General features: G+C 57.7%; 6 protein-coding genes across 6 annotated transcripts; 4 read left to right on the top strand and 2 right to left on the bottom strand.

Moving 5' to 3' along the window:
- Positions 1 to 1,396: 1,396 nt before the first annotated feature.
- Positions 1,397 to 1,833, bottom strand: PUNSTDRAFT_134285 (uncharacterized protein; the record flags this gene model as incomplete). The annotated part of the gene is made up of 2 exons (XM_007383753.1): positions 1,397 to 1,648; positions 1,711 to 1,833. 2 exons carry the CDS (start codon positions 1,831 to 1,833, stop codon positions 1,397 to 1,399), a joined length of 375 nt encoding a protein of 124 aa, XP_007383815.1.
- A 1,559-nt stretch (positions 1,834 to 3,392) lies between these two features.
- Positions 3,393 to 4,178, bottom strand: PUNSTDRAFT_134286 (uncharacterized protein; the record flags this gene model as incomplete). The annotated part of the gene is made up of 1 exon (XM_007383754.1): positions 3,393 to 4,178. One exon carries the CDS (start codon positions 4,176 to 4,178, stop codon positions 3,393 to 3,395), a length of 786 nt encoding a protein of 261 aa, XP_007383816.1.
- A 1,065-nt stretch (positions 4,179 to 5,243) lies between these two features.
- On the top strand, positions 5,244 to 8,106 carry PUNSTDRAFT_52512 (uncharacterized protein). The gene is made up of 3 exons (XM_007383755.1): positions 5,244 to 5,736; positions 5,797 to 6,984; positions 7,078 to 8,106. Exons 1-3 carry the CDS (start codon positions 5,254 to 5,256, stop codon positions 7,312 to 7,314), a joined length of 1,908 nt encoding a protein of 635 aa, XP_007383817.1. The 5' UTR covers positions 5,244 to 5,253; the 3' UTR covers positions 7,315 to 8,106.
- A 2,274-nt stretch (positions 8,107 to 10,380) lies between these two features.
- On the top strand, positions 10,381 to 11,056 carry PUNSTDRAFT_134288 (uncharacterized protein; the record flags this gene model as incomplete). The annotated part of the gene is made up of 4 exons (XM_007383756.1): positions 10,381 to 10,413; positions 10,481 to 10,780; positions 10,833 to 10,922; positions 10,994 to 11,056. The coding sequence occupies 4 exons, from the start codon at positions 10,381 to 10,383 to the stop codon at positions 11,054 to 11,056; spliced, it is 486 nt and encodes a 161-aa protein (XP_007383818.1).
- A 1,507-nt stretch (positions 11,057 to 12,563) lies between these two features.
- Positions 12,564 to 13,309, top strand: PUNSTDRAFT_134289 (hydrophobin-domain-containing protein; the record flags this gene model as incomplete). The annotated part of the gene is made up of 5 exons (XM_007383757.1): positions 12,564 to 12,578; positions 12,632 to 12,917; positions 12,977 to 13,068; positions 13,131 to 13,231; positions 13,291 to 13,309. The coding sequence occupies 5 exons, from the start codon at positions 12,564 to 12,566 to the stop codon at positions 13,307 to 13,309; spliced, it is 513 nt and encodes a 170-aa protein (XP_007383819.1).
- A 940-nt stretch (positions 13,310 to 14,249) lies between these two features.
- On the top strand, positions 14,250 to 15,813 carry PUNSTDRAFT_120535 (alpha/beta-hydrolase; the record flags this gene model as incomplete). Its single annotated transcript, XM_007383758.1, has 7 exons — positions 14,250 to 14,512; positions 14,572 to 14,678; positions 14,728 to 14,799; positions 14,857 to 15,011; positions 15,064 to 15,270; positions 15,338 to 15,659; positions 15,719 to 15,813. 7 exons carry the CDS (start codon positions 14,250 to 14,252, stop codon positions 15,811 to 15,813), a joined length of 1,221 nt encoding a protein of 406 aa, XP_007383820.1.
- Between the last annotated feature and the right edge of the window lie 1,065 nt (positions 15,814 to 16,878).

The raw sequence follows: 16,878 nt of genomic DNA on the forward strand, positions 1-16,878 counted from the left end.
GCACCGCCAGGAACGCCCTCGCCGGGCTTAAGGCCTGGCATTTCGCGCAGAACGCAGAATGGAAGGGAGGCAAACGCCTCAACTACATACTGAACGGGGTCGAGAACAGACACCCCGCCCTTTCCCATCGACCACCCCACCTCCCCATCAACCGGAAGATGCTACGCATCCTCAGGGCCGGCCTCGACCTGACGGACAGCGTCGACATGGCCGTCTTCGCGGCCGCTTGTGTGGCGTTCTGGGGCCAATGTCGCCTAGGCGAACTCCTCCCATCTTCAACAACGCCGGCGGCTGCAAGGAGGAACCCGACTCGCGCGGACGTCACCTTCCCATCACCCGCATTCCCCTCTCACATTATCCATCTCCCATCGACGAAGGTCCGCTTCAGTCAAGGCGAAGACGTCGTTATCCTCCACCAGCGCGGCTCGTCGGACCCCATTCGGGCACTGCGTCACCACCTGTACTGGAACAATCCCGGACCCCGGGACCACCTTTTTGCCTACCGGACGTCGTTTGGCATCCGCCCTCTCACCCGGCGCTTCTTCATGAAGAAGTGCAATACAGTCTGGAGCCGGGCCGGCCTACCAAGGTTCACGGGGCACTCATTCCGCATAGGGGGAACCACAGAGCTGCTGTTGGCCGGCGTCTCACCCGATGTCATAAAGAAGTCCGGTCGATGGTCCTCCGACGCCTTCCTGCGCTATTGGAGGGTGGTCGAAGGCATCCTTCCAACACACATGCAGCATCTCCCCTCGGGCCATTCCCGCCACTCATCTCGACGACCACGACCGCAGGGTGGGGGTCAGCCGGGCACGCGCACCACGGCTGGTGTGCGGTCTGGGCGAGCCGTCGCGCTCGCACCCGGCTTGCGCCCAAGCTAATACGCTTCACCCACACCATACGGTGGATCTCTCAGCGCGCTCTCCGCGCAAGGCTGCAGGACCGCAACCCGCCCAAGAGTGGGCGCACCGGAGCGGAGGCCACGAGTGGCGGTGCCAGTTCTTGGGCGGAGGAGGTCGCCTCGCTGGCTCCCTTGCTTCCGCTTCCGAGGGCGACGAGGGGTCGACCTCCTTCGTCGTTTTTTCGTCCCACCCTCCACTCCCTGTCATTTGCTATACTTTCCCGAGCAGTTAGGAACACGTCATTCGATTCACATTGGGATTACAGTAGAAAGTAGAGTACAATACTCATTCCCTGAGCACTCTGAGAGTTCCGACCGAGCAGGCCGGGGGCGAGCCGTCGCGCTCGCACCCGGCTTGCGCCCAAGCTAATACGCTTCACCCACACCATACGGTGGATCTCTCAGCGCGCTCTCCGCGCAAGGCTGCAGGACCGCAACCCGCCCAAGACAGATAAGTGGCGCAAACGTATACGGAGAAATCGGGTACGGGGGAACCTAGAGATTGCGGTGACCAAGATAAGTACTCGGGTGAGCCCGAGAGGCCCTCCACGACGAGAATGAGACTTTAGCAGGCAATTGGTGGGCGGATACTGTGATGGGGCGCAGCAGCTCGCAGGCGGGTACGTACGGCGCCGGGCTCGATAGGCAGTCGTCGACGACGGGAGAGGTGCGGATCGGACGCGCCCACTTCACGTTGTATGGAGCGGAGTTACCATCGGAGTCGGAATCGGAGTGCGAGACAATCACCTGGAGCGTCCCCGAGAAGCGGTCTCAGATACATCGATGATACCTTGGACAAGACCGCTGACATAGACGATTACGATTTTGATTGCGGCCCCGAGCTCGGTCTCGGTCTCGGTCTTCTTGGACGCAAGTGAATGACCGGAGGGGCAAAGCAAAGAGGGCGTGATGGCGAGGTTCGAGCTGGTCATGAGAGCTCTTTGCGTTTGGTTAGTGCCTGGCAGCTGCAAGTCACCAGCAATGTATCGCTGAAGCAGCCGCCACGGCTATGGTGGCGTCGTTTCGATGATCTGCCGACACGTCACGAATCCGTCCGCGTCCTGATTCACATATATAGAGCGAACCGGGTATTTGGTTCCGATATAGTCAAGTCGTCATCGGGAGAGGTGTCTCACTGTCATCGAGAGAGATCAGCTGTGCGGCTGCCGTTTTATGAGACCGTATAACGAAACGCTTTTGATGATGACGGTTCTTGATCTCGAGAGTCAGACGGCCGGATTGTTTTTCTTATACCTTATCCGTTAGACGAGAGAAGAGCAGAAGACGAACACGTTGTAGGGTGCAGATTCACCCTCTGATCGTCGACTTGTCTCGATGTACGGGAGAGAGTCGGAGCGCCTCGTGTGCACGATGATAACGAGCCATAGGCAGGAACATACGGGACGGTCGAAATGGACGTCGCGAAGGGTGTCTGGCCTCGAGCGACGAGTTGGAGCGATGGTATGAAGGCCGTGGTCGAAAAAAAGCGATCGATGATTACCGCGCGTGTGGCGCGGCGTGTGTGGCCGATAGCGACGATGAGCACGCGACGAGATCGACAAAACACAAAAGCGCGAGCGTGAAAAACCGCGTATAACACGATCAGTCATTTGGCCCAAGGGAAAAATCAGCGGCCAAGTGAAAAAGGTTTAAGAGTGTGGTATATGAACGACGGCGATCCCCTGATGCGATTGGCGGAGATCGGGGCGGGTTCACATCCATCTCTCGGTCTCAGTGTTCATGATTCTGGCGAACGAGAAGAGGCGGAAGGGAGGGATATATCTGGGGGGGGGGGGGGTCGGGCGAGCCTCGTGTGCGGCGCGGAGTCCTTGGGCGGTGATGGTGAGGGTCGGTGGTAATGTTTGTTTGTTTTTTTCGGTCGAGCGAGTAGACTGAGCCTCGGGTATACGACGCGTTTTACCTTCGTTCGCGGAGTGTCTCGAGTCATTGCGCGTTAACGTTCCTTCCCGTGCGGGCGTATGCGTTTATGATTGATCAAAGGTGGCGCCGAAGAGCGGAGAGGGATTAAAGAGATATGTATGGTGGCGTAAAGTACGGAGCGTCGAGTTATCGTTGTATTGGAGGCGTGGAGAGATCCGGCTGCCGTCGCGGCTGCGGGTAGTCGTCGTTGCGACAGATACGGGCAGACGGATGGGTGCGCGCGTTGGGAGGGGGGGCGTAGGATTAGGGTGTGGGAAAACGCCGATGTATCGATAGCTTGATAGTGTGTCGTTTGAGCGGCGTGAAAGAGCACGGGTGTATGTCAGAGATGCGGGATCGGCGATTCAATGTCGGGTTTCGTCCTCCTTTTTTATTAAGTGGAAGTGCGAAGGGAGTCTCCAGCGACGGTTTGTGGTAAGCCTCCCGAGGTGCCGGAGCCCCCATATCGTCGGCGGTAGGCAGAGAATAGAGTCCCCCCCCCCCGTTCCGCGGTCCATGGATGCGGGTCTGGATCGGGACTACGTCGCTAGGGCCGGCATCGTTCCCAACGTCAAGGATTGCAATGGGAGAACGCTAGGGAAGAGTACGGGGGTTGACAGATCGCGTTGAGTTCGGGATGGAGGGAAAAGGAGAAGGGCGCGTGTGCGGTGGGTTGGGGAACGTTGACTCTTTCCACAACCTTGCTTGTTCGCTGTCCGAGCATCGAGCGCCTGTCCGGCGATGAAAGGGCGAGGAGGGAGTACGGAAGAGAAGATGGTCGCCGAGTGCCGATGCCGAGGGAACGCCCCCTTGCCCCCTCCTCGGAATAGTCCGCTCTCAGCGCTTGGCCAAGATCAGAACGAGACGAAAGTTGCGAGCGCGAAAACAGGCCGGGGCCACGATTTGCCCTCGTGCTCGTAGCGCTGAGCAAGAGCATGAGACCGATAGCTTCGGAATGAAAAGAAAGGGAGGGGCGAGACGAGAGTCGAGCTCGGGCATCGGGGCATCGGACATCGCATTCGCGGGCGCGGGCGCGGGCGTTATGTCGGCTTGGGCCGATGTTACGCTTCCACGTCCGGACCGTCTTCGAGGCGCCCCGTTCCATTAAGCGCGAAGACGGCGGATGGACGACCTTGCCGACGTCGATGACGAATATCGATGCAGCCCCACCCTGCGAAACGTGTTCGCCCGGAATAACGTGTACCGTTGCGCCCATCGGGGCGATCTGGACAGTCCATATGTGGGCGAACGATGGAATGCGTTTCGTCGTTACAAACGGGGGTTTGAGAGGGCGCCGATGTTTGATCGTTGAGAGCGCGAACAGAACGTTCGAGGCGCCGGAGATGGATACAGGCATACGAGCGCTTGCTAGACATCGAACAGAAACTCTTCACGGACTGAACGAGCGGATGTCACGAAGAGATGAAGTGGGATCCACCCATGGGCAGCGGCGCAATACAGTCCGTTACGAGACCGCTCGGCGAGGTACCGTGTCCGCCAGCCTCCGGGTGGAGGGAGGATAGAGAGCAATGCAATGCGTCCGGGGACCCGGGATCGACGAGGATGGACAGATTGCGCTTCCACGTCTTCGATGCCTCTGCAACAAGCTTCTGTCGTCGAAGAGAAAGGGCGGAGGGAGAGGCGTCAATGGTTGATGCCGGAGAGGGGCGAACGTATAGTGCGCGGAGCCAGGAACCCGTTCGTGCTGCCCCCCCTGTGCCCCAGGCGCGATTTGCTGGAAGGCGGGTAAGCATGCGCTAGCTGCTATGAATAGCGGCGAACGCTGTTGCGACGTCGGAGTGGGGCGGGCTCTGACATCGATATATAGATGTAGAAAGCGGCACTGTATCACCGCAGAGGTATATCGACGCATTCGTCGTCGGAGTCGCACGCCGGGTCTCGTCGCGCGGGACAAGGCCTGCATGCAATAATGCGAGTCAATCGCCGTTACGTTGCGCTGTCGTGCTCGAGCTGGTCGTGTTCAATTGGGTCATTTTAGCAGCAGACGTCCGTCGTCGCAGAACGTGCAGGACGCATGGGATCAGCGCATATATCGCGCGTGAGTGCGCCGGCTGCCCGATGCGGGATAGCGTCCCCCGGCAAGCGGGCATGTCAAAGGTGCACGGAAAAATCGAGCAAGGTTTATCGGGGGAACGGGGCACGAGGCCGCGGGGGAGCCGGCTGCCATATCGAGGAGGGGCCCGAAGGGGAAGGTACTGTGGGAAGCGAAGGGCAGGGTGGGAAGCGAAGGCGGGGTGAGAAGGCGAAGGCCTCGAGCGGTGATGGCCTCAGGCGTCGGGCAGCCAATGAGCGGGGTCCGGCAGTCGACGAGGTTTTACGTACGGCCGAACCCTGATTTCGAGCATAAGACCCCCGCACGGCCGATGCCATGCGGACGAGAATTTCCCGCCTCCTGGAATCCCTGACTCGCCATGGACGCAGACGCCCTCGACGACTACGGTGCCGCCTTCGCCGACGACTTCGACCTCGACCCCGCCTGCCGCGAGAGCCGCATCTACGGCTGGATCGCCAGCCAGTGCAACTACACCCTCGGGCCCGCCGACGACGACGAGCACCTCGAGCCCTGCGTCCCCCGCGGGGAGTCCCCCCTGCTCGGCCACCCGACGACGTACGCATACCCGCCCACCGAGACCGACCTCGAGTCGGACACCGACGCGTCGGTGTCCACGCCGCAACAGCATGGAGGCCGCGCCCTCTCCGTGCGCGCGTCGTGCCCCAACCTGTCGCGTGCTGCCGCCGCGGACGCGCGTCGACGCGAAGACGAACAACTCGACCAGGCCTGGGGCGCGGTCGCGCGCCAGCACCGGCGACGCGCCGCGTCCTCCACCAAGGTGCCCTCCGCGTACACGTATACCGCCGCGCCGACGGTTCCAGCGGAACTATTCTCCTCGATCGTGAGCACCGCCACACGCGCTCAACCTTGTTTCAATCGTCTGAGCTGTTCCCGTGTCTAGGAAAAGCCGCTGCCACCGGCGCCACAGCCGATCTACAGCAGTTGTTCGCCGGTGACCAGTCCCGTGCACTCTCGCGCCCCTTCGTCGTTATCGTTATCGACCCGAAGGACGGCGTCCCAAGAGCTGAAGACGAACGCGGACGCGACTAGGCGCGCAGCCGTATACGACATCTCGGCGCCGTCTCCCCTCTCGGCGTCGACATCCTTGGACGCGGTCAGCGACCGGGTTCCTACCCCAACACCGACGCCCACGCCCACGCCTACTCCCACGATACGGCATGCCAAGAGGCCACAGCCGATTACGATCGTGCCTGTGACCATGCCCGGGCGCAGCGACGCGCCGCATTCGGGAACGTCCTCGTCTACTTCGACCTCGACGCCGACGCCGACGCCGACCCAGCGGCACGTGAGGACGACCTCCTCCTCGTCCTCCATCACCCGCACCCACGCGCATGCCCCCGCGCCGTACCCGTCGGAGCAGGCGCAGACCCCCACGCAGCGGTCCACCCCGCCGTGCATCGTGCCTCCGCTGATGTCCCCGACGTCCTCCATCATGTCCTACGCCTCCTACGCCTCCACCGCGTCCGCCTCGACGCTCTCCACCCCCGCGCTCACCCTGTCGCCCACCTCCCCCGCGCACTCGGACGGCTCGTACTCGCCCTACCCCGAAGGCGAAGGCGAGCCCGAGGTCGACGCCGACGACGAGCACCTCGCGCCCACCGAGCTCGGCCAGCGCCGGCCGCGCGGCTACACCTGCGAGTCGCGCTGGTCCCTCTCCGACCGCGGCTCGTCGTACAACCTCTCCGTCGGCGGCGGCGGCACGCAGCCGCCCTCGCCGACGCTGAACAAGATCCTGCCCTTCTCCCTCCCGCTCGGCCTGCAGCCCTCGAAGCGCGCGTCGAGGCAGTCGACCGCGTCCGTGCGCGCGCAGCAGCATCCCTTCCCGACGACGACGACGACGACGGGCGCGCCGTCGCCCCTCGCGGCGCCGGTCCCCCCCGCGACGCCGACGCCGACGCGCAAGCTCGTGAAGAGCCTCAGCTCGTTCAACCTCCGCAGCGCGTTCGCGAGCACGATGTCGATCGGCGGCGGCGCGAAGAAGGTGCTCGTCGTGAGCGGGCTCACCGGCGACGACGCCGAGTTTGGCGACGTCGAGACCCGGATCGCCGCGCTCAAGGCTTGGTGCGAGGTACGTTTTTCCTTTTTTCCCTTTTCCTCTCCCCCCTTTTTCGAAGAGAGAGAGAGCCCCTGACTGAGCGCGCTTTTTTTTTATCATATCTAGGAAACCGGCGAGGTTCGCCGGGTCTCGCGCAAGGACAACGGGAACGTCCACGTCCACTTCCGCAAGGCGAGCGACGCCGAGAAGGCGTGCGCGATCCGCGGACGGATCTTCATCGAGAAGGTGGGCTCGGTCGTGTTCGACTGCGTGACCAAGTCCAAGTACGGCTCGAGCTCGAGCTCGAACGGCAAGCAACGGTCGCGGCGGCCGCTCGCGCCTGCCGCGTCGTTCACAGTGTAAGAGGGGAAAAAAGAGAACCCCCGCGGAAACAACGCGCCGGACGCGTCTCCCGTTTCCCCCCTCCTCTGCCTTCCGACATCGCGCAATCGAACGGACCTCCCCCCTCCGGCTTTCGCTGCACATATCGTTATCGCTACACCTATCCGTCGCTCTGCATCCCATCGTCACCCTACCCGCCGTACCGGCCGCTCGCATCGATCGTTCTTGCTCGCCCGGACCCCAATCCGTCTCTCCCCTGGTTATTATCACGAACATACGAAACGCCCACGCTCTTTTGATTTTTTTCGCATCGTTAAGGAAAGCCTTGACGATCAACACACACACACTCGTTCATCAATCTCTCGGAATCATCTGTGCCATCAGCTCACACACACACACACACTCCTTTGTGTCACTACCATCTGGGTTTATCTCTCTCTTCGAAAATCGTCGCTCGTATCGCTAGAATGGGTTTGTGGTCCTCTCGTCGCTGCTCTGCTCGCTGTCGTTGCTCCAGGCTCGTGTATCCCTCACACCTCCCTCCCCCCCTTCCTTCTCCCCGAACCCTCTCAACTTTTGCGTCTTTTTCTTCGGACAGGGACCTTCCTTCATTGAGTAATCGGGTCGCGACCGGTTTTTAGGTTTTTTTCGGTCGTCGTTGTTCGCGTTTTATTCGAGACATTTGCACAAAAAAGTAGCCAAGGGTATTATCGATCCACCCCCCGCATTTTCCGTATATACATTATAACCGACGTCTTGTGTATTAATCACCCAATCTGTGCCGAAGAGGAAGGGAAGGGAAGGGAAGGGAAAAAAGAATGTATAGTGTTTTTAGATAGAATCTTGTTTTGGGGCACGAATGCGAAGTCTTTTTCGGTCGAAGATGCAAAATGGCATGCCATCAGCAGCTGGAAGGTCTGTGCGAGGGGACGGGCTGCTGGGTCCAGGGTCGTCGTGATGTTGGGGCATCGTTCGTGATGATCCCTTCTTTCCGGTAGTCGCGAGACTCTCGAGAGGGTAAGCTTGCGAGAACGTTTTCCTTCGGGCTTTGCGCGCCGCCCGACCGCGTTCTGCTCTAACTTGCACATCTCGTCACAGCTAACGTACACCCTTCGTCGATCTGCGGCGAGAAAGATGCACGGAAATGAACGAGGGGTTTGGCGCGGCACGAGGCAGAGTTTTGGCTTTCAAGTCGGGCCTCGTGCCTTTTCGCATATGAAGGCGCTGGCCGTTACTTTACTTTTTGCGTCCTCAGGATGTTTCTCCGCCGGGACGACGTGCGTGGGGCTCCTCCGTCCAGACTGGTGTGTGACTCGACGTTTCTGAACGAAGACGAAGGGGGGAAACTCCCTTCCGTAATCCTTATCAAAACTTTAATCGGGGTGGAAGGCACGCGTACTCTGTTTTTGTTTTACTTTTCTCGCGGCGCATGGTGGTGACGTGTGGGTCGAGAGACTCGCGGAAACTCGCGCTTGCATCGTGCGCCACGCTGCCTGTCAGGGCGATAACCCAAGAAGGTAGTACGACGGCCGTTATGTCAGTAATATTGCCGGTCATCTTGTAGGTAAAGCTGTTCGACGAGCTGAGATGAGGAGGAAGGGGGAAGGATACTGCGGAACACGTTATTTGATGCGTATTTCGTGGAAAATCAAACGATGATGCCTCGAATCACAAATCAAGATAACGAATTTGGAATTTGACAGCGTGATGCGCCCGATGGGAGAGCCGATGGGTCGCCGCCGCCTCTGCGCCGCCTCCTCTTTCTTTTTTCCGCTTCTCAGCTCTGATTTTTTCTTTCTCTCTTCGCCACAGCTCGCCCGGGTGACCACGGGACCCCACTTTCTGCGCAGGTGCAGGTTCTATACGACGTGTTCGGTTCCACCGCCAGCGATGACGAAATCGCTCGCGGTGTGGCGATTTTTGGTACATATGCGTGTGGCGCTTCGGAGCCTTGGTGGTTGTCTTGCCTTATCGAGCCGTTTGTGCCGGCGCGTCCTCTCGACCCCCCGCCACCGACATGTTCTCCTTGGAATGCTTGCACCATGCGCGGTATCTGGTCGAACGCGGTACAAGGGGCGACCCTTCGAGCGAGCGGCAATACTCAACGCCGGGGCCTTGACAGCACCCTGCTATGTATACATGGCCTTGCAGTTCGCCGTCCCCGAGTTCGACCATCAACGTTCGCCAGTATAGGACGGCATGTCTCACTTTGATAACCGTCTTTCCTTCCGTGACGTACATATGTCCACGCTTTGCGCCGCCGCTTTGCTGGGACGCTAGGGACGGCTTAGGTATACTCGGTCCCCGCATCCAACGGCGCCCACGTGTATGTCTGGACGGTTTCAGCTTGTGAGCGGCGAGAGTGCGCGCGCGGTTGACGAGGCTCGGGAGCTCGCGAAGATGCACCGCATGGTACCTTGGTAAGGTATTCTTGGACTTGGTGCCTGATACCTCTGTCCCATCTCTTGTCGTATCTTGTCTTCCCCTTGTCGCCGGCTTTCTGGTATCCTGACGGCTTTCTGAAGATGCGATCCCATCAAACGGTCCTTACGGGCGTCATGTATAACAGCGCTCGTCCACGGATAGATTTCACCGGCGTTGATCTTGACCGATAGCCTATGTATGCATGTCAAGCTGCGACGGGTCTGCTTGGTCTTCGTCTCACGATCCGCGCAACTCTCTCAGATCCCGTTCCTGCTCTTCGTAATCGAGCCGGAGCCCGGACCAGGGCCGCGCCAAGGGCCACGTCTCGGTCGGGCATCATCTCGCACGCTCAGCGGCTTGCATCGTCCTCAAATTCCGTTTTGTCAGGTTTGGCCCGTTGGTTCGGTCGCACCCCTGGCCGGATCGTGTTGCACCTATGATCTGCCTAAGATGTCATCTGTATCAACGATCGTGATCGGCATCGGGAGCGTGGCGGTTCACTAGCGTATGGACCCGGGCCTGTCTGCATTGAAACGTCCGGATACATTTGTGTTCTGCTTACTCGAAACCTATAGTTCAATGGCAGGTCCTATGTCCAGCTCGACACATAGCCAGGAACGGTGATTATTTCGATTTGTACCGTGGAGCCAAGGACTCGCAATCATGGAGATCGACATGTGCTGGGAGCTAAGCAAGGTTCGTCATCCCGCTCGAGCCAGTCAGCGACGGGATCATCCGGTTGAATGTACTATTCATCTCCTAGGCACACCAAACGGACGTCGAGGCTTCCGCCTATATTGAACGCTTCCCCGACGTCCCCGCGCCGACTTCATTATGGAGCAGCTATCACATGAGCGGGTTCCGCGATTTGGCGAGGACGCCTCGAGGCTCGCGGCTCGTCGACGCGGATCTCACGCGCTGCCCGTATCGGGCACCGTCGATCCAGTCTGGCCCTCGGCAGGCATTGGTCGAGTTCGACGATGTATCTGTCTATCGTAATCCTCGACATTCCCCTGCATCGACCGGGTGCCCCGATCGAGCTCAGATATCGCAAGTGAATCAGGTACGAGCGCCCATATCTGGCGCCCTACAGAGACGCTGAACGCGCGTATCAGACGATCTGCTGCACATGGACAGGCGCTATAGCGGGCCTTGTCTTAGACCGACGGAGCTATCAGGTCGCGTTTCGGCGTGCCGTCGAAATCGTCAGTGCTATCGGGGGCGTTCTGGACGCTCGGTCGATGCGCGTTCTGAACCCCCAACCGGCTCGCATTAGGACCTGTGGGAGCCGTTGATTATGGTGGACTCAGGGATCAGTAATGACGCATTACCGCAGTAAGACGGCCGTTCACGATATGTTTTGCCATCTTCCGCTCGAGCGAATCGACGCACAGCGAGTTTTCGTTTCACCCACCACCTGGCGATGTCCTGCTCATCCAGTGGCTATAACCGCATTGGCATCCCCTCTGCCCTTGTTCCCCTTTGGGCCCATCATTCCAGCCTTCGCCAAACCTTGACTCGAACCTTAGTTCCCCCTCGCAACAATATGTTGGAATCGCCACGCTCTAACGACGCGTTTGCCGATAATTAATCCGACTTTAGGTATGCCGTCAAGAGCTTCTTCATTTTACCGGTGTCCGCTGACCATGTGAACCGTCGACATTTCCAAGGTCCTTGCGCATGCTCCGCGATGCGTCCGCACCCTGGTCTGTTCCTAAGATGGTGTCGGTGGCTGAGACCTTCCACGGTGGAGCACCGGTGCCGACTGTATGGCTTCTCCAATTGTACTCCTCGACGGAACCTTAGTTGGATCTTCTACGAACGAGGGTCGTGCTCGTGCTCGGGGGCGTTATTCCTGGCACTTTCTATATAGCGAGGATAACTAGGTATAATGTCGTGCAGATAGTGGCAAGGCGCACCTCGGCCGTTACGAGAGAAATATGGATATACCCGCGCCTCCTCTCACAAAATGCCAGAGCAGGCTCGCATCCTCAAATCAGAGCCGGCCGAGACGTATGTTCTCTTCTACGCCTCCGAATGATGTCTACATATACCTGCGTGGTTGCGGAGAAGGACATCAGCCTATGCGCAATATCTCCTTTGCGTTCTCCGTGGCTACACAACTAGTTGGCAAGACCGAGAACGCTCTAGGATCCCCGACCAGGATGCGAGCGTTATTCACCGACGTTCTATGCGAGCGGCAGCCTGTGTCCCGATCGTGTTAATCCTGGGTCTCTCAGTTCCGCCCGATATAGTACAGATCGGTTTGCTGTTTCCTCTATTGGAGCTGGTGTTTATCGAGATCGGTTATTGCGTACGGTCCATTGCAGGTCGTTTGAGCGCCCGGATTGAGTTCACCCTCTGACTGGGGCAGTACGCCATCGTGGTTTCATCGGGGTATACATGCGACGTCCGCTGTGTCAACTGTCCTCGCCATAGTGTCAGGTTCAAGATTGTCTGCCGCCTGGCGCGTAACTTTCGTGGCAGAAAATCTCCGCAGCGTCAACGGACAAGGGCTTTGATCGTTGTGAATCTCAGTACGGTCCCTAATCAACGTCGACTGTAACATCTGCAGGGCATCACCAGATGGTAGGAGACGTACCGGAAGCCGCTCTGTTCAGTCACACTCTAAACCAACGCCGTCAGCGACTACGAACGGCAATATGTCTTGTGTCGAGGATCCATCCGACGCAAGATTCGCGATGGTTGAACGCCCTGTCATTTCTGACACAGAGCAGCATATGACAGGAGCAGTTCGCGGTGTGAATAAAAGAGCTCTTCGTCGTCGTATAGCTCAACCCGCATCTCCTCTACCCTTGCGACCCACCACCCTTCTGTTCTCTATCATGTTCTTCCAAACTGTGAGAAAACCCTCCGGCATCGTGTCCGTGCGCTGTGCTGACGTCCATCGCAGGCACTCTTTGCGACCCTCTCTCTTGCGCTTTGCGCCGTGGCCGTGCCATGCAAGCCGTCGGATGTAGTGTCCAGTGTCACTGCCGCCGCCGCCGCTGCCCCCACAACCACGCACACCCGCAAACACCACTGGACGACTTCTGCGTCCTCCGCGTGGTCCGTCCACACTTCTCAGACGACTAGCTCGTGGACGAGCACCGCGGTCCCGTCCACCGCCACCGCGGCAGGAAGCTCTGCTACTGGCGCAGGGCAGTGCAACACCGGTCCCGTACAATGCTGTAACAGCGGTATGTTCAAGCCCCTCACTCTCGGATGAAGAACAATCTTGCTGATCTGTGTATTCAAGTCCAATCCTCCAAAGAAGATGCCGTTTCCAACGTTCTGGGTGCACTTGGAATTCCGATCCAAGACACTGCCGTGCCCGTCGGTCTGGCATGCGTCAGTACCCGTTAATGAACCGAACTGTCAGGAGGGTTGAACTAATTTGCTGCTTCCTTCAGACTCCCATTAACGTCATTGGTTTGGGCTCTGGCGCGTCGTGCACCCAACAGCCAGTTTGCTGCGAGAACAACGACTACAACGGCGCTGTGGCGCTCGGATGGTAAGCATCGGCGCTTCATGGAGATGCACACGGAACGCGACTCACGCTTTTGATTATAGCTCGCCTATCAACCTCTAATTTCCTGGAGTATTCCTTGGATCTGCGCTCTCCATTCGCCGTCACAACACGCTATATCTCTGACATTGTTATCGCTCGGGTAGTCGCATTCGTGTACCATCGCTATTTTTTGTGGAATTCATCATCATTTGGGCGAATATCAAGCGCGAACTGCTCCTAAGGACACATTATACTCGGACAGAGCTCATTACATACCTCGCACAGCTTATGCATCCAGTGGAAGCGCCGCGTTGGAAGGATGGAGAGAGTTGCCCGACGCAAGGGCTGATGCGTCACGTCTGTCACTTGATCATGCGTGCTTGTGACTTCACGCGCTTGCCTCTTGTCGTCCGCGCTCAGCGAGCAATCCGTTTGAATCATTCAGGCATCGGCCCTGTACATCTTGCGGCACAGAAATACGGAGCCTCGGATCAGAGCGTGCTAGGAGGCGCAGCTGACGAGCAGATGTCGTGCCTTGGGCGGTTGTGTAAGGATGAGTCACGGTTCGGGTCGTGTGGGGCTGCCTGGTGGTTTTACGCACATGTCGTGTCCATGGGTTGATGGCCAAGGAGCTGCAGGCCAGCAATCCAAGCTATCCGGTCTGAATTTACTCCCACCACGAACGGGCACCTGCACATCGCGGAACGCCTGCGGAACGCTACGAATTCCTCGAGATCATGGCTCGATCAGCCGCCTTTGTCAACATTCACCGAGCTGGTCGTGCAGGCGCGCGATTTGTGCCTCGTATTCTTCTTCGGCTTGATGTGGATTACAGAAGGTCATCGCTTGGCATGCTTATGGTATGTCAAACCTCGCTTGCTTCGTCATCCCGAACGCGACTTACCAACTTCCATACGAAAGCCCCTCCCCCAACACATGCGCTTGGGATGTGTGTATCGCATATAACCTGAAGATTCGCCACGTTCCATAACGTTGGCCCATCATTCGAACCGGTCACAGGATGAGATCCCTTCTCTTCGCCTCGTTCTTGGTTATCGCCTGCGTGCCTGCACTTGCCTCAGAGGTCAAGCCGTTTGAAGTCGACATATCGAAAGGCGATGTCGAGCGCATGAAGATTTTGGCAGCAAATGCTCGCCTTCCGCATTCTCCTGCGTTTATTGGGGGGGATTCTACCTATGGAGTCGATCTTGACGTGTTGGAGTCGCTTCGTAATGAATGGATCCACGGCTTCAACTGGAATGAACAACAGGCATCGATCAACAGGTACCGTGATTTTTTTTTCATAGGTATGGCGGCTGTACTAAATTCGGACGTCACGGCAGCTTTCATCAGTACACGGTAGAAGTTGAGAATGCTACCGTCCATTTCGTCCACGAGAAATCCGACGACCCGGACGCCATCCCACTGATTATGCTTCACGGATGGCCTGGTAAGTCTGTCATTCGAGGATCTCTGCCGTGTCATTGATTGGTGTCCAGGCTCATTTCTCGAGTATTTGCCTACCGTGAAACCCTTGACTCAGCGCGCAACGAACAAACAAGGACAAAACGGTGAGATCGTTGTAGCCTTCTTCACGCATCGTGGCCTCAACTCACCTCTACTCACAGTCTCCTTCCACGTCGTTGTTCCGTCCCTTCCAGGTTTCGGCTTCTCTTCGCTTCCTGCTTTAGATTGGAAGACCACCGACACTGCACGTATCTTCGATAAACTCATGGTAGATGTTCTGGGTTACAAGACTTATACGCTGTTCGGAAGTGACTGGGTAAATCGTCATCCCTCATGTTTTCTGATATCGTTGACATTGTTCTCCGTAGGGTTCTGATGTCGGATACAGACTGTACGCCAACTACACAGAGACCGTTCGAGCAGCGCAGTTTTCGTTCTTGCCGTTCTTCCCTCCGACTTTGGCTGCAGCACAGAGCGCCAACATCAGCTTATCCGCGTTCGAGATCGCTCAACTCGAGATCAACGACGCATTTGAGTCGCGAGGACTCGGCTATTTTCAAGAACAGGAATGGAGGGTGCGTGTCCATTGTGCCAGCTACTCTCTTACCGTCGGAGGATGCAAGCCGACATATCACAATGTAGCCGAACACGATCGGCTTAGCGCTGTACGACAGCCCGCTCGGACAGCTTCAATGGATGGCGGAACTGTGGACAGGACTTTCGGATCCGCGTCGCGGCACCGGTCCTTCAGTCCTCACCGACACCGCTATTCTGACCGAAATATCCCTCTACTACCTCAGCAAGTCTTTCCTCACTTCGGTCTGGATTTACTCGCAAAACACGTTCGTTCCGTCCTACGACGTCCCCCACCCATCGACGCCGATGGGCTTTAGCGCGTTCCGGTACAACTCTGGATGGCCGCGAGCTTATGTAGAGCGCGTCGGCAACCTGACGTTCTTGAACGGTGCGCGATAAAATCCTCAGGTCGATTTCGTCGGATGCGGCTTACACTGCCTTACTCAGAGCACGACTTCGGCGGACATTTCCCGGGTTTGGATAACCCGTCGGCACTGGTGGCGGATATACGCGAGATGGGAGGCTATTACCTTGGACAGTGAGGTTGTATGCCGCTCGTATTGCAGCCTAACAACGGGCCCTGAAACGGATGCCCGTGAGCAAGCCGTCACATCGGTTGTGTAATCACGTTCACTCCTGCAATCGCTTCGTGGTGGTAGCAAATGCCCTGAGTCGCGCACGACTCGGTATGCATGTAATCCTGCTGAACGACGTATCGTGAACTACCCGGACCAGTCAAGTGGGCCATGTCGAACAGCCTTGATATAGGATGTACGTTACAACGAGCATCGATGGTCGCGTTCGTTGTGGTGGCAAGGATAAGCACGATGAAGGCATAATAACTGCTCCGGAAGTAGGACCAGAGCGATCTCTTCCCGTGACGAACATGCCGTGCTCTGATATATCTTCTGACAACATATTATGCGAGGCAACGGTATAGGGTTAGCCTTGGGCATGCAAAGGCGAATAGAAACTACGAGGTAGATGAGGACGAGAGCTGCACGGACGACGGCACCTCGGTGGCTTGCCTTCTACGCCGACCCCCTGTGCCCATGGCCCATACCATGCTAATTCACGCAATCTACCAGAACTAAGCATGCCATCCCTCAGTCATGAAGGCACTGCGAACTCCAGCGAGATGATACGTATGAGCACTGCGTCTCATCTGACATCAAGTGCACGGGAGTCGCATAGGAACGCGATTCATGCTCCTGAGCATAGTTCGCATATCAAGCTCTGATTTCTTGGAGTGTTTCTCGAATCTGCGCTCTCCATTAGCTTTCACAACGAGTTGTTTCTTTGACATTGTTATGGCTTGAATATTCGCATTCGTGTATCATCTCCAGATGGTATTTCATTATTTGGGCGAGCTTGAGGTTCTAATCACGCTTCTTGCGCGGAAAGAATTGGTCTCGGGCATCGGACAGCTCATGAGTTCAGTACAAGCGAGGGAGAATGGAGACAGCTGGACGGAAGGGCAATCACCCTTGACTGGGAAGTCATGCCAACATTAGTTCAAGCGCCGCCCACCCTCACTGCACTACTGCTGTCCATCGCAACACCGGTCTGCATTGTGAGCACAGTCGAAGGTGACTGTGCAGCTTGGC

This window comes from Punctularia strigosozonata (assembly GCF_000264995.1).
Source record: "Punctularia strigosozonata HHB-11173 SS5 unplaced genomic scaffold PUNSTscaffold_6, whole genome shotgun sequence".
Lineage (NCBI taxonomy): Eukaryota > Fungi > Basidiomycota > Agaricomycetes > Corticiales > Punctulariaceae > Punctularia > Punctularia strigosozonata.

Coding starts and splice junctions, on each gene's coding strand:
- PUNSTDRAFT_52512 (XM_007383755.1), top strand. CDS start 5,254: ATGGACGCAGACGCCCTCGACGACTACGGTGCCGCCTTCGCCGACGAC. Junction 5,737..5,796: donor CGGAACTATTCTCCTCGATC/GTGAGCACCGCC, acceptor TCCCGTGTCTAG/GAAAAGCCGCTGCCACCGGC. Junction 6,985..7,077: donor CGCTCAAGGCTTGGTGCGAG/GTACGTTTTTCC, acceptor TATCATATCTAG/GAAACCGGCGAGGTTCGCCG.